General features: G+C 68.1%; 1 protein-coding gene across 1 annotated transcript; it reads right to left on the bottom strand.

Annotated features, from left to right (window-relative positions):
• Positions 1-394: 394 nt before the first annotated feature.
• Positions 395-11,386, bottom strand: GDF11 (growth differentiation factor 11). Its single transcript, XM_033083401.1, has 3 exons — positions 10,968-11,386; positions 4,774-5,147; positions 395-1,445 (listed from the first exon to the last, which is right to left on the bottom strand). The coding sequence occupies exons 1-3, from the start codon at positions 11,344-11,346 to the stop codon at positions 1,065-1,067; spliced, it is 1,134 nt and encodes a 377-aa protein (XP_032939292.1). The 5' UTR covers positions 11,347-11,386; the 3' UTR covers positions 395-1,064.
• Between the last annotated feature and the right edge of the window lie 944 nt (positions 11,387-12,330).

Below are 12,330 nucleotides of genomic sequence, written 5' to 3'. Positions count from 1 at the left end.
TCCCCCCCCCGGCACCCTGGGGATAAGTGCTGGGGCCGCGGGGGCTTCTCCCCCTCCCGGAGCCTCCCCCGGGAGCGCGGGGGGTTCGTTCTCACGTCAAACAAACACAAACAACAAAAAGAAAAAAAAAATTAAAGGAAAAAAAAAAAAAAACAAAACCAAAACAAAACCCAAACCCCTCCGAGGGCAGCGCGAGGCGAATGTGCGGCGTAAGCGGAATTTCAGCCCCAGCCGGAGCCTCCCAACAATTCTGGTGTCGCCTCCGGGTGACCCCCGGGCGGCCGGACCGCCCTCACCCCCCGGCGGAGCCCCGGGGCCGGTGCCAGGGCTGCAGCCAAAGCCCGGCCGAGGCTCCGGCCCCTCCGGCCCCGCTCGCCCGGGGGGTCCCCGGGGGTCTCCGGGCTGCCAGGGGAGGGAGCGGGGCGAGCGCCGGCCGGGAGGGTGATTAATAAATAAATAAATTAAACGAAGGGAGGCGGTTCCCTCCCGGTGCCGGGGGTCCCGCGGCCGGACCTCGCTGCCGGGGTCACCCCCCCTCGGGTGGCACCAGCGGGGTCCCCAGCGCTGCTCCAGGAGCGCGGGGAGGCACCAGCGGGGTGCGCTCGCTCTTCCTCCTCCTCCTCCTCCTCCTCCTCCTCCTCCTGCTGCTGCCGCTGGCCCGGGGGAGCCGCCACTCGGGGCCGTGTCCCCGCGGTGTCCCCGTGTCGCCACCGCGTTCTGGGGGTCCCGGCCCCCCCCGTCCTTCCCTTCTCCGTCCGGTCGCTTTTATTGCACAATGCGCTGGGATCGCGGGCTCGCTGCTCCGTGCGATTCTCCCGCTCTCTCTCTCTCTCTCCTCCGCCATCCAAACCGATTTCAACGCTTGGCCTTTGTCACTTTGCGCTTCCCGCCCCGCCCCGAACCATCAACAACAACAAAAAAAAAATTTAAAAAAAAATAAAAAAAGGCGGAAAAAAGAGGAGTCCGCAGCGGCGGCGCGGGGGGCGGGGGGGTCCGCTCGGAGGGGAACCCCCGGCGCTTTTTTTGGGGGGGACAGGGAGGCAGGGGAGGGAGGCAGGGCGGCTCTAGGAGCACCCGCAGCGATCCACCACCATGCCGGGGATCTTGCCGTAGATGATCTGCTGCTTGTCGTTGAAGTAGAGCATGTTGATTGGGGACATCTTGGTGGGCGTGCAGCAGGGCCCGGCCGAGCCGCGCGGGTTGGCCTGCTGCACCAGGTGCGTGTGCGGGTACTTCTGCATGAACATGTACTCGCACTGGCCCGAGCAGTAGTTGGCCTTGTAGCGCTTGGGGGCGATGATCCAGTCCCAGCCGAACGCCTCGAAGTCCACGGTGAGCGGGTAGCGGCAGCAGCGCGACTCCGTCGAGTGCTCGTCGCAGTCCAGCCCCAGGTTCCGCCGGGAGCGTTTGTTGTTCTCCAGGACGCGCAGCTCCATGAAGGGGTGCTGGGGACACGGGGACAGTGGTGAGGGACACGGGGACACCGTGAGGAACACGGGACAATGGTGAGGGGACAGCCGTGAGGGACACGGGATAGCAGTGAGGGGACAGTGGTGAGGGACACGGGGACAATGGTGAGGGGACAGCGTGAGGGACACGGGGACACCATGAGGGACACGGGGACAGCCGTGAAGAACACAGGACAGTGGTGAGGGACATGGGACAATGATGAGGGACGTGGGATAGCAGTGAGGGGACAGTGGTGAGGGGACACAGGACAATGGTGTGGGGACACGGGACAGTGGTGGGAGACAAGGGGACACCGTGAGGGACACGGGACAATGGTGAGGGGACACAGGACATTGTGAGGAGACAGCCATGAGGGACATGGGGACATCGTGAGGGACACGGGACAATGGTGTGGGGGACACGGGGACAGCGTGAGGGACACGGGACAATGGTGTGGGGACAGCGGTGAGGGGACAGCGGTGCGGGGACACAGGGACACGGTGACAGTCGTGAGGGACATGGGACAACGGTGAGGGGACACAGGACATCATGAGGGACACGGGGACAGCCGTGACGGACACGGGACAACGGTGTGGGGACACGGGACAGCAGTGAGGGGACAGACGTGAGGGACACGGGACAGTGGTGAAGGGACACAGGACATCGTGAGGAGACAGCCATGAGGGACACGGGGACAGCCGTGAGGGGACACGAGACATCGTGAGGGGATGGCAGTGAGGGACATGAGACAGTGAGGGGACAGGCAGGAGGGGACACGGGGCCAGCGGTGAGGCGACAGTCGTCAGGGACACAGGACAATGGTGAAGGGACAGTGGTGAGGGGACAGCCATGAGGGACATAGGGGAGAGCAGTGAGGGGACAGTGATGAAGGGGACAACCGTGAGGGGACATGAGGGATAATGGTGAGGGGACACGGGGGACAGCCATGAGAGACACGGGACAGCAGTGAGGGGACAATGATGAGGGGACAGCGGGGACACTGGCGAGGACACTGGTGACACACCCCCCCCACTGCGCTGCTCCACCCAGCCCGGCTCTGCTGTGCCGGGGGGTGGTGGCATCCCCTGGACGTGTCCCCATCCCCACGGAGGTGTCATTGGCACCCTGGAGCTGCCACGGAGGTGTCCCCAGCCCTGTCCAGGTGTCCCCAACCCTGTCCAGGTGTCCCCAGCCCTGTCCAGGTGTCCCCAGCCCCACAGAGCTGTCACTGTCCCCCGGGCAGGCACCAGGCCCACAGAGCTGCCACCCCCTCTATGGCGGTGTCACTGTCCCCACGGAGCTGTCCCTGTCCCCATGGAGTTGTCACTGTCCCCACGGAGCTGTCACTGTCCCCATGGAGTTGTCACTGTCCCCACGGAGCTGTCACTGTCCCCAGACTTGTGACCTCCCTCCCTAAACTGCCACCAGCCCCATGGAACTGCCACTTGTCCCCATGACCTGTGACCACCCCCAGACCTGTCCCCAGCCCCTTGGAGCTGTCACTGTCCCCCAGACTCATCACCCATCCCCCTGAGCCACTGCACCACCCACCCTGAGCCCCTCTGGGGACACCCCCAGCTCCCCTGGGGACACCCCCAGCCCCCTGGGGACACTCTGATCCCCCTGGGGACACTCTCAGTCCCCTGGGGACACCCTGAGCCCTCTGGGGACCTCCCACTGATACCCCTGGGGACCCCCGAGCCCTCGGGGGACACCTTGAGCCACTGACCCACCCTGAGCTCCCTGGGGACACCCCGAGCCCCCCTGGGGACACCCTGAGCCCTCTGGGGACACCCCTAGCTCCCCTGGGGACACCCTGAGCCCCTCTGGGGACACCCACTGCTCCCCTTGAGGACACCCCCAGCTCCTCTGGGGACACCCTGACCCCCCTGGTGACACCTTGAGCCCTCTGGGGACACCCCCAGCTTCCCTGGGGACACTCTGAGCCCCCCTGGGGACACCCCCAGCTCCCCTTGGGGACACCCCACTGCTCTCCCTGGTTCCCCCCAGCCCCCTGGGGACACCATGAGCCCCCCTGGGGACACCCCCAGCCCCCCTGCGGACACCTCGAGCCCCCTGGGGACCCCTCGAGCCCCTCTGGGGACACCCCCAGCTTCCCTGGGGACACTCTGATCCCCCTGGGGACACTCTGATCCCCCTGGGGACACCCACTGCTCCCCTTGGGGACACCCCCAGCTCCTCTGGGGACACCCTGAGCCCTCTGGGGACACCCCGAGCCCCCTTGTGGACACTCTCAACCCCCTGGGGACACCCCACTGCTCCCCCTGGGGACACTCTGAGCCCCCCTGGGGACACCCCCAGCCCCCCTGGGGACACCCTGAGCTCCCCTGGTTCCCCCGAGCACTCTGGGGACACCCTGAGCCCCCCTTGGAGACACCTCACTGCCCCCTTGGGGACCCCCTGAGCCCTCTGGGGACACCTCGAGCACCTCTGGGGACACCCTGATCCCCCTGGGCACACCCTGATCCCCCTGGGGACACCCACTGCTCCCCTTGAGGACACCCCCAGCTCCTCTGGGGACACCCTGACCCCCCTGGTGACACCTTGAGCCCTCTGGGGACACCCCCAGCTTCCCTGGGGACACCCTGAGCCCCTTGGGGACACTCCAGCCCCCTTGGGGACACCCCACTGCTCTCCCTGGTTCCCCCAAGCACCCTGGGGACACCCTGAGCCCCCCTGGGGACACCCCCAGCCCCCTGGGGACACTCTGAGCCCCCTGGGGACGCCCTGATCTCCCTGGGGACACCCCGAGCCCCCTGGGGACACCCCGAGCCCCCTGGGGACACCCCACTGATCCCCCTGGGGACACCCCGAGCCCTCTGGGGACACCCTGAGCCCCTTGGGGACACCCCCTGAGCCCTCTGGGGACCCCCCGAGCCCCTTGGAGACACCTTGAGCCCCCCTGGGGACACCCCGAGCCCCTTGGGGACACCCCGCTGCTCTCCCTGGTTCCCCCAAGCACCCTGGGGACACCCTGAGCCCCCTGGGCACACTCTGAGCCCCTTGGGGACACTCCACTGATCCCCCTTGGGGACCCCCCGAGCCCCTTGGGGACATCCCCTGAGCCCTCTGGGGACCCCCCAAGCCCCTTGGGGACACCCCCAGCTCCCCTGGGGACACTCTGATCCCCCTGGGGACACCCACTGCTCCCCTTGGGGACACCCCGACCCCCTCTGGGGACACCCTGAGCCCTCTGGGGACACCCCCAGCTTCCCTGGGGACACTCTGAGCCCCCCTTGGGGACACCCCCAGCCCCTTGGGGACCCCCGGAGCCCCCCACCCCCCCAGACCGATGCCACCCACCAGCCCCTCGGCGCCGGGCCCCAGCGAGGTGACAGCCAGGTCGTTGCCGTTGGGGTCGAAGGCGTTGATCTCGATGCCCCAATTGTTGTGCGGCTGCTTGAACCAGTTCTGCAGGACGTGTTTGAAATCGATGCTCTGCCAGTGGCCGGCGCGCGAGTTGAGCTCGATTTTGAGCGAGCGGATGCGGATGTGGCGGCTGCCCTCGTCCGTGACGGGCTTGAGGCGCAGGATCTGCAGGTACACGGTGGAGGTGTGCTGCACCGGCCGCAGGTACACCCAGAGCTGCGCCTTCACCACCTTGGTGAACATGATCTTGGGGCTGAAGTTGAAGAAGCAGCAGTGCGGGTTGCCCTCGATCTGCACCACCGGGTCCGCTGTGGGATGGAGAGGAGGGAGGAGGGGTCAGGGGGGGTTTGGGATCATCGCTGGTCCCGTGTTGGGACCCCCAGAGACTCGCTGGGATCCCCGAGCCGCACCCTGGGACAGCCCCGGTACCGCACCGGGACCCCCGAGCCCCGTGATGGGACCCCCGAGAGCTTCGCTGGGACCCCCGAGCCCCGTGATGGGACCCGAGACCCCCTTTGGGATGCTCAGACCCTCCTTGGGATGTCTCAGACCCTTTTTGGGATGCCTCAGATTCTCTTTGGGATGCTCAGACCCTCTCTGGGACACCCCAGTCCCACACCGGGACCCCCGAGTCCCGTGATGGGACCTGAGACCCTCCCTGGGATGCCTCAGACCCTCTCTGGGATGCTCAGACCCTTTTTGAGATGCTCCAATCCCACACCAGGACCCCCGAGCCCCGTGATGGGACCCGAGACCCCCTTTGGGATGCTGAGACCCTCTCTGGGATGCCTCAAACCCTCCTTGGGATGTCTCAGATTCTCTTTGGGATGCTGAGACCCTCCTTGGGATGCCCCAGACCCCCCTTGAGATGCCTCAGAACCTCCTTGGAGTGCTCAGACCCTCTCTGGGATGCTCAGGTCCTCTTTGAGATGCCCCAGACCCTCTCTGAGATGTCTCAGATTCTCTTTGGGATGCTCAGACCCTTTTTGGGATGCTCAGACCCTTTTTGGGACACTCCAGTCCCACTCCAGGACCCCCGAGCCGCCCTCTGAACCCACGACCCCTCTGCCAGGACCCGAGATCCTCTCTGGGACCTCCGAGCATCACTCTGGGATCCCCCCCAGCCCCACACCAGGACCCGAGACCCTCTCCGGGATCCCCCCAGCCCTTGGGACCCCCGAGCCACACTCTGGTACCCCCTCGCTCCTCTCCCTGACCCTCCCCCAGCCCTTGGGACCCCCGAGCCGCCCTCCGGGCCCCCCCAGCCCCACTCTGGGACCCCCGAGCGGGCGGGGGTCGGGGCAGCCCCTCCTCGCTCGTTGGGAGGTGAAGGTCGGGTCAGAGGCCGCCCCGGGGGTCGCACTCGAGGAGGTCCCGGCTCGGCCCCTGACCCGCGGCCCCGGGGGGCTCAGGGGATCACGGGGGGGGGGTCCCGGGCTGTTTGGGGCGGGGGGCTCCGAGCCAGCAGCACCTGCTCGGGGCTGAGCCGGGAGAGCATCCCCAACATCCCAACACCCCACACCCTGCTTGGGGGGCAGCCCCGCACCTGGGGGGCGACAAACCCACACCTGGGGGGGGACAAACCCACACCTGGGGGGGTGACAAACCCACACCTGAGGGGGGACAAACCCACCCCTCGGGGAGGGGACAGCCCCGCACCTCGGGGGGGGACAAACTCACACCTCGGGGAGGGGACAAACCCACACCTCGGGGAGGGGACAAACCCGCACCTCGGGGAGGGGACAAACTCACACCTGGGGGGGTGACAGCCCCGCACCTCGGGGAGGGGACAAACCCGCACCTCGGGGGGGGACAAACCCACACCTGAGGGGGGGACAAACCCGCACCTGGGGTGGGGACAAACCCGCACCTCGGGGAGGGGACAAACCCGCACCTCGGGGGGGGACAAACCCACACCTCGGGGGGGGTGACAGCCCCACACCTCGGGGGGTGACAGCCCCGCACCTGGGAGGGGACAGCCCTGCACCTCGGGAGGGGACAGCCCCACACCTCAGGGGAGGGGACAGCCCCACACCTGGGGGTGACAAAACCACACCTCGGGGAGGGGACAAACCCGCACCTCAGGGAGGGGACAGCCCCACACCTCGGGGGGTGACAGCCCCGCACCTCGGGGGGTGACAGCCCCGCACCTCAGGGAGGGGACAGCCCCACACCTCAGGGAGGCTCCCGCAGCCCCCCAAACCCGGGAGGTGACAAAACCCAGCGCCACCACCGCCCGAGCGGTGACACCCCCGAGCATCCCCCGGCTCCGGGGGTCCCCCCGCCGCCCTCCCGGCCCGGCCCCACATCTGTGTCGAATTGAGCTGGGAATTTGTGTCCCCCCCAGCGCAGCCCCCCGCCCCCTGCCCGCACCGGTCAGGTTTAATAGCGCCCAGCTGCAGCGCGGGGCCATTTGCTGCGCCGGCCCCGCGGGGGTCACGACACCGGGAATGTCGCCTCCCCTCCTCAGCCCATCCCCGCCGCTCGCAAATGGGGCTGGGGGCTGCGGGGACCCCCCCCCTCTGCACTCACAGCCCTCCCAGCACCTCGGTGGGGGCTTTGTCACTTTGTCACCCGGGGCTGGGGTGACACCGGGGGGCTCCAGGTGGGAGAAGCCACCAGAACGCCTCACTGGGGACAGCGCTGTCCCCGCTGTCCCTCTGCCGTGCCGGGGGACACCGGTGAGGGGGGGTCCCGCGGGGGGGCCGTGCCCCGCCGGCCGCGGTGCCAGGATGCTCGTCCCGTCGCTGTGGCAACGGGGGATAAAGGTTACCGGGACACCGGTCACAGCTGGGCCTGTGCCGGGCGGGGGGCGGCCCCCGGACCCCCCCCCTGCTCTTTGTTCCCTCATTCGGGGCCCCCGAGCGCGGCCCCCCCTCCCCACAAGCTCCGGGCCCCCCCTCCCCGAGGTGCTCGGCGCTGTCCCCGTGTCCCCTGCGGTTGTGTCCCCACGTCCCTCTGACCTTGAGCGGCGCCCCCCGGGCCCCTCCAGCCCCCTCCCCACCCCGAGCCCCCCCGGGTCTCATTAAGCTCCCCCACCCCCCCTGCGGGTCGCGGGGGTCACGGGTAGCCCCTCGATGGCTTTAGGAGCCAATTAACCTTCCCCCGCTCCTCCCGCAGTCCAAACCCCCCCCCGGGAGGGCTGGGGGGGCTCGGGGGGGGCTGGGGGTGGTGGTCGGGGCCGGGGGGGGGGTCGGGGGGAACCCGAGAGCTTTATGGCTCTGCTGCGCCCATAAAGCGCTTTCCCCTCCTTCTGTTCAGGAACCATAAAAACCCCACAATTGCCCGGGGGGGGCGAGCGGAGAGAGGGGTGAAAAAATCAAAATAATAACGGAGAGGAGCCCCCCTCTCCCCCTCCCCGGGGAGCATCCGGCCGGGGGTCCGGGCCCGCGGGACCCCCGGCGCTGGGGGAGGGGCTCTGCCCTTTATTTTGGGGGCCCCCGAGCTGCGAAAGGGGCGGGGAGGGGGGGCCCGAGGCCCGGGGAGGAAAACCCCAGCGTGTCGTCAATTTTATGGGTAATAAAATTTCAAAGCCGCCCGAGTGCATTTAATGCCTGGGAAGGAAATTCGGGGAGGGGGCGGCAGCGCCTCACACCTCCCTCCCTTCCGCTCGCCCCGAGCCCCCGGCCCCGAGCCCCCTCCCCCCGGGGGTCGCCCCGGGGGTCCCGCGCCGGGAGCAGGTGGAGAAATCCCGGGGGAAACTGAGGCAGGGGAGGGGGCGGGGCCGAGCCAGTGCCCGTGTCCCCTCCCCGCTGTCCCCGCGGGGACCCCCGGCGGCGCTGGCCTGTCCCCAGCACGGCCTGCTGTCACCCTGCTGTCACCCTGCCGTCACCCTGATGTCACCGTAGCGACACCCTGCTGTCACCCTGTTTGTCACCCTGCTGTCACCCTGCTGTCACCCTGCTGTCACCCTGCTTGTCACCCTGCTGTCACCCTGCCACGAGCCCTGGGGACCGCGAGGTCACTGTGCCACCTGCCCTGTGCCCCCGTGCCACTGCTGAGCGGTGCCAGCGCCTGGGGACAGTCCCCAGTCCCCAGTGCCCAGTCCCAGTGACCGGGCACGGTCCCTGCTGCCAATTCCCAGTCCAGCTCCCCAGTTCCCAGTTTCAGTCCCAGTTTCGGTTCCTACTCTCCAATGTACCCTCAGCTCCCAGTTCCCAGTTCCCAGACCCCAATCTCAGTTCCCAGTCCCCAGTCCCCAGTCCCAGTCCCCAGTGTCCTCTCAGTTCCCAGTCCCTGCTCCCAGCACCCAGGGCCGGGTCCCAGTGCTGCTGCTGGGCCAGGTGCTACTGCCAGCCCCAGTGCCAGCCCCAGTGCCAGTCCCAGTGCCAGTGCCAGTGCCAGTCCCAGTGCCAGTGCCAGTCCCAGTGCCACGTTCCAGTCCCAGCTCCCAGTCCTCAGTCCCATCTCCCAGTGCCACGTTCCAGTAAACATGTCCCAGTACTCAGAACCAGCTCCCAGTCCTCAGCCCCAGTACCAGGTCCCAGTCCTCAGTACCAGTACCACGTTCCAGTACCAGTTCCCAGTTCCCAGTCCCCAGCCCCACTACCGTGTTCTAGTTCCTGGTCCCAGCACTCAGAACCAGCTCCCAGTCCCTGTCCCAGCTCCCAGTCCCACGTCCCAGCTCCCAGTTTCCTGTGTCAGCACCCAGTCCCCAAACCAAGCACTCCCCAGTGCCAGCTCCCAGTAAGGACTTCCAGCACTCAGCACCAGCTCCCAGTAACGATTCCAGCACTCAGCACCAGCTCCCAGTCCTGTGTCCCCAGTGCCAGCTCCCAGTAAGGGCTCCCAGCACTCAGCACCGGCTCCCAGCCCCAGTCCTGTGTCCCCAGTGCCAGCTCCTGGTCCCCAGCACCGGGTCCTAGTCCTGTGTCCCCAGAGCCAGCTCCCAGTCCCAGTCCTGTGTCCCCAGTCCCCAGCTCCCAGCCCCAGTCCTGTGTCCCCAGCTCCCAGCCCCAGTCCTGTGTCCCCAGTGCCACCTCCCAGTAAGGACTCCCAGCACTCAGCACCAGCTCCCAGTTCCAGGTTCCAGTCCTGTGTCCCCAGAGCCAGCTCCCAGTCCCAGTCCTGTGTCCCCAGTCCCCAGCCCCCAGTCCCAGTCCTGTGTCCCCAGTGCCAGCTCCCAGTCCCAGTCCTGTGTCCCCAGAGCCAGCTCCCAGTCCCAGTCCTGTGTCCCAGTCCCCAGCTCCCAGTCCCAGTCCTGTGTCCCCAGTTCCAGCTCCCAGTCCCAGTCCTGTGTCCCCAGAGCCAGCTCCCAGTCCCAGTCCTGTGTCCCCAGTGCCAGCTCCCAGTCCCAGTCCTGTGTCCCCAGTTCCAGCTCCCAGTCCCAGTCCTGTGTCCCCAGAGCCAGCTCCCAGTCCCAGTCCTGTGTCCCCAGTGCCAGCTCCTGGTCCCAGTCCTGTGTCCCCAGTCCCCAGCTCCCAGTCCCAGTCCTGTGTCCCTGTTCCAGCTCCCGGTCCCCAGCACGGGGCCCCTCTCCCAGTCCCTGGCAGGCAGTCCCAGTCCGCTCTCCCAGTTCCCGGTGCACTGTCCTGTCCTGTCCTTCTGTCCCTCTGTTCCCTTGTCCCCTTGTCCCTCTTGTCCCTCTGTCCCCCGTCTCCTTGTCCCTCTGTCCCCTTGTCCCTTGTCCCTCTGTCCTCTCGTCCCTCTATCCCCCGTCTCCTTGTCCCTCTGTCCTCTCGTCCCTCTGTCCCCTTGTCCCTCTGTCCTCTCGTCCCTCTGTCCCCTTGTCCCTCTGTCCCCTTGTCCCTCTGTTCCTCTGTCCCTCTGTCCCCCGTCTCCCCGTCTCCTTGTCCCTCTGTCCCTCTGTCCCCTTGTCCCCTTGTCTCTCTGTCCCTCTGTCCCTCTGTCCCCCGTCCCCTGTCCCCCATCCCCGCGCACTCTCCGCGTCCCGCGGGACCCGCACGGACCGGGGGGGGCCCAGAAGGGACCGAGGGGGGCTCAGGACCCCCGGGGGGGGCTCGGCCGAGGATGGGGCGCCCCGCGGGGACATCGGTGACGAGCGGGGACCCGAGAGGGAACCCGAGGGGGGTGAGGTCCGGGGCTGGGGGGCTGGGATGGGGGGCTGGGATGGAGGGGGGGGGGAGTCCTCCGGCGAAGTTTGCAGCGGAACAAAGGGCGGCACTGACTTTCCTGGGCCATGCTGATGACGGTCTCGGTGGTGGCGTGGTACTCGTCCTCCTCCAGGTACTCGTCGTGCTGCAGCGAGTCCCCCTGGAAGTCGTGGAGGTCCAGGAGCTGCTGGAGCGGGGGGGCCTTGGGCAGCAGCTGCTTCACCACCTCCCGGGTGATGTTGGGCGCTTCCTTCAGCCGCAGCTTGCTCAGGATCTGCGACTTGATGCTCTCCAGCCGCAGCTCTTTGCTCTGCCGCCGCCACAGGCACACGGGGCAGGCGGGCTCGGAGGCGGGGGGCTGCTCCACCGACCCCCCCCCCGCCACCGCGGCCACCAGCGAGCCCAGCAACCACCACAGCGGGGCCATGCCGGGGGGGGACAGCAAAAAATACATCGGAAGGACGAGGGCAGGGAAAAAGAAAAAAAAAAAAAAAAAAAAAAACACAGAAAAAGAAAAAAAAAAGAGGGAGGGGAAAAAAAATAATAATAAAAAAAATAAATAAAATAAGCAAACCCTTCCCCACCGGGCCGCCCCCCCGCCCCGCTTCCACCGCAGCGCGCAAGGGGGGGGAAGGCGGTAACGGCGGCGGGGGCGGGGAGCGGGGACCCCGGGGGGGGCCGAAGGGGGGGGGGGGATGAAAAAAAGCGGCGGTAGCGGCGGCCCCGGGGTTTTATACCCCAAGAGAAGTGTGTCGTCAGCGGCCTTGATTGGCTGCGGGCGCACAAAAGAGGTTCTGGCAGGGGCTTGGCACCAGCCGCCGCCGGCCCCCCGAGCCCCGGGAACGGCCCCGGCGCCGCCCGGTGCGCTCGGGCACCCCCTGCCCGCCCCTCGCCTCGGGGGGGGCTCGGGGGGCGGCCCCGGCTCCCGGCAAGTGCGGCGGGATGGATGCGCGTCCCGGCAAGTGCGGGACCCCCCCCCCCAAACCTCCCGGAGCCCCCCCCCACCCCCCCGGTACCGGCCCCGCACAACCGGGGAGCCGCCGGTTCCGCCAAGCGGAGCTTCCAGAACGGAGCGGCACCGGCAGAGCCCGGCCCGGGGGTGGCCGGACGGGAGTTGGGGGGCTCGGAGACCCCCGGGGGGGTTAAACTCGGGGAGGGGGTGAAGCTGCCGGGGCTGGAGCATCCTGGAGCTGGGAAACGCTGCGGGAGCATCGCTCCGGGAGGGACCGGCACCGGCACAGCCCGGCCCGGGGGTGTCCAGATCGGACTTTGGGGGGCTCGGAGACCCCCGGGGGTGGGGAGGGGGTCACAGTGCCCGCTCTGGGAGCAGCCTGGCACCGGGAAGCGCTGCAGGAGCACCGGGAGCTTCCAGAACGGACCGGGACCGGCAGATCCCGGCCCAGCGGTGCCCGGCCGGGAGTTCGGGGGGCTTGGGGAC

Source organism: Catharus ustulatus, chromosome 31 (genome assembly GCF_009819885.2).
Source record: "Catharus ustulatus isolate bCatUst1 chromosome 31, bCatUst1.pri.v2, whole genome shotgun sequence".
Classification (NCBI taxonomy): Eukaryota; Metazoa; Chordata; class Aves; order Passeriformes; family Turdidae; genus Catharus; species Catharus ustulatus.
The sequence above is the reverse complement of the archived record's forward strand: the minus strand, read 5'-3'. Positions and strand labels throughout refer to the sequence as shown.

What these genes read in the sequence shown, in the direction of transcription:
- GDF11 (XM_033083401.1), bottom strand. Translation starts at nt 11,346, where the DNA reads ATGTATTTTTTGCTGTCCCCCCCCGGCATGGCCCCGCTGTGGTGGTTG. An exon ending in CATCAGCATGGCCCAGGAAA is followed by an intron (nt 5,148 to 10,967) that starts GTCAGTGCCGCC and finishes TCCATCCCACAG; the next exon opens with CGGACCCGGTGGTGCAGATC. An exon ending in GGCCCGGCGCCGAGGGGCTG is followed by an intron (nt 1,446 to 4,773) that starts GTGGGTGGCATC and finishes CCGTGTCCCCAG; the next exon opens with CACCCCTTCATGGAGCTGCG.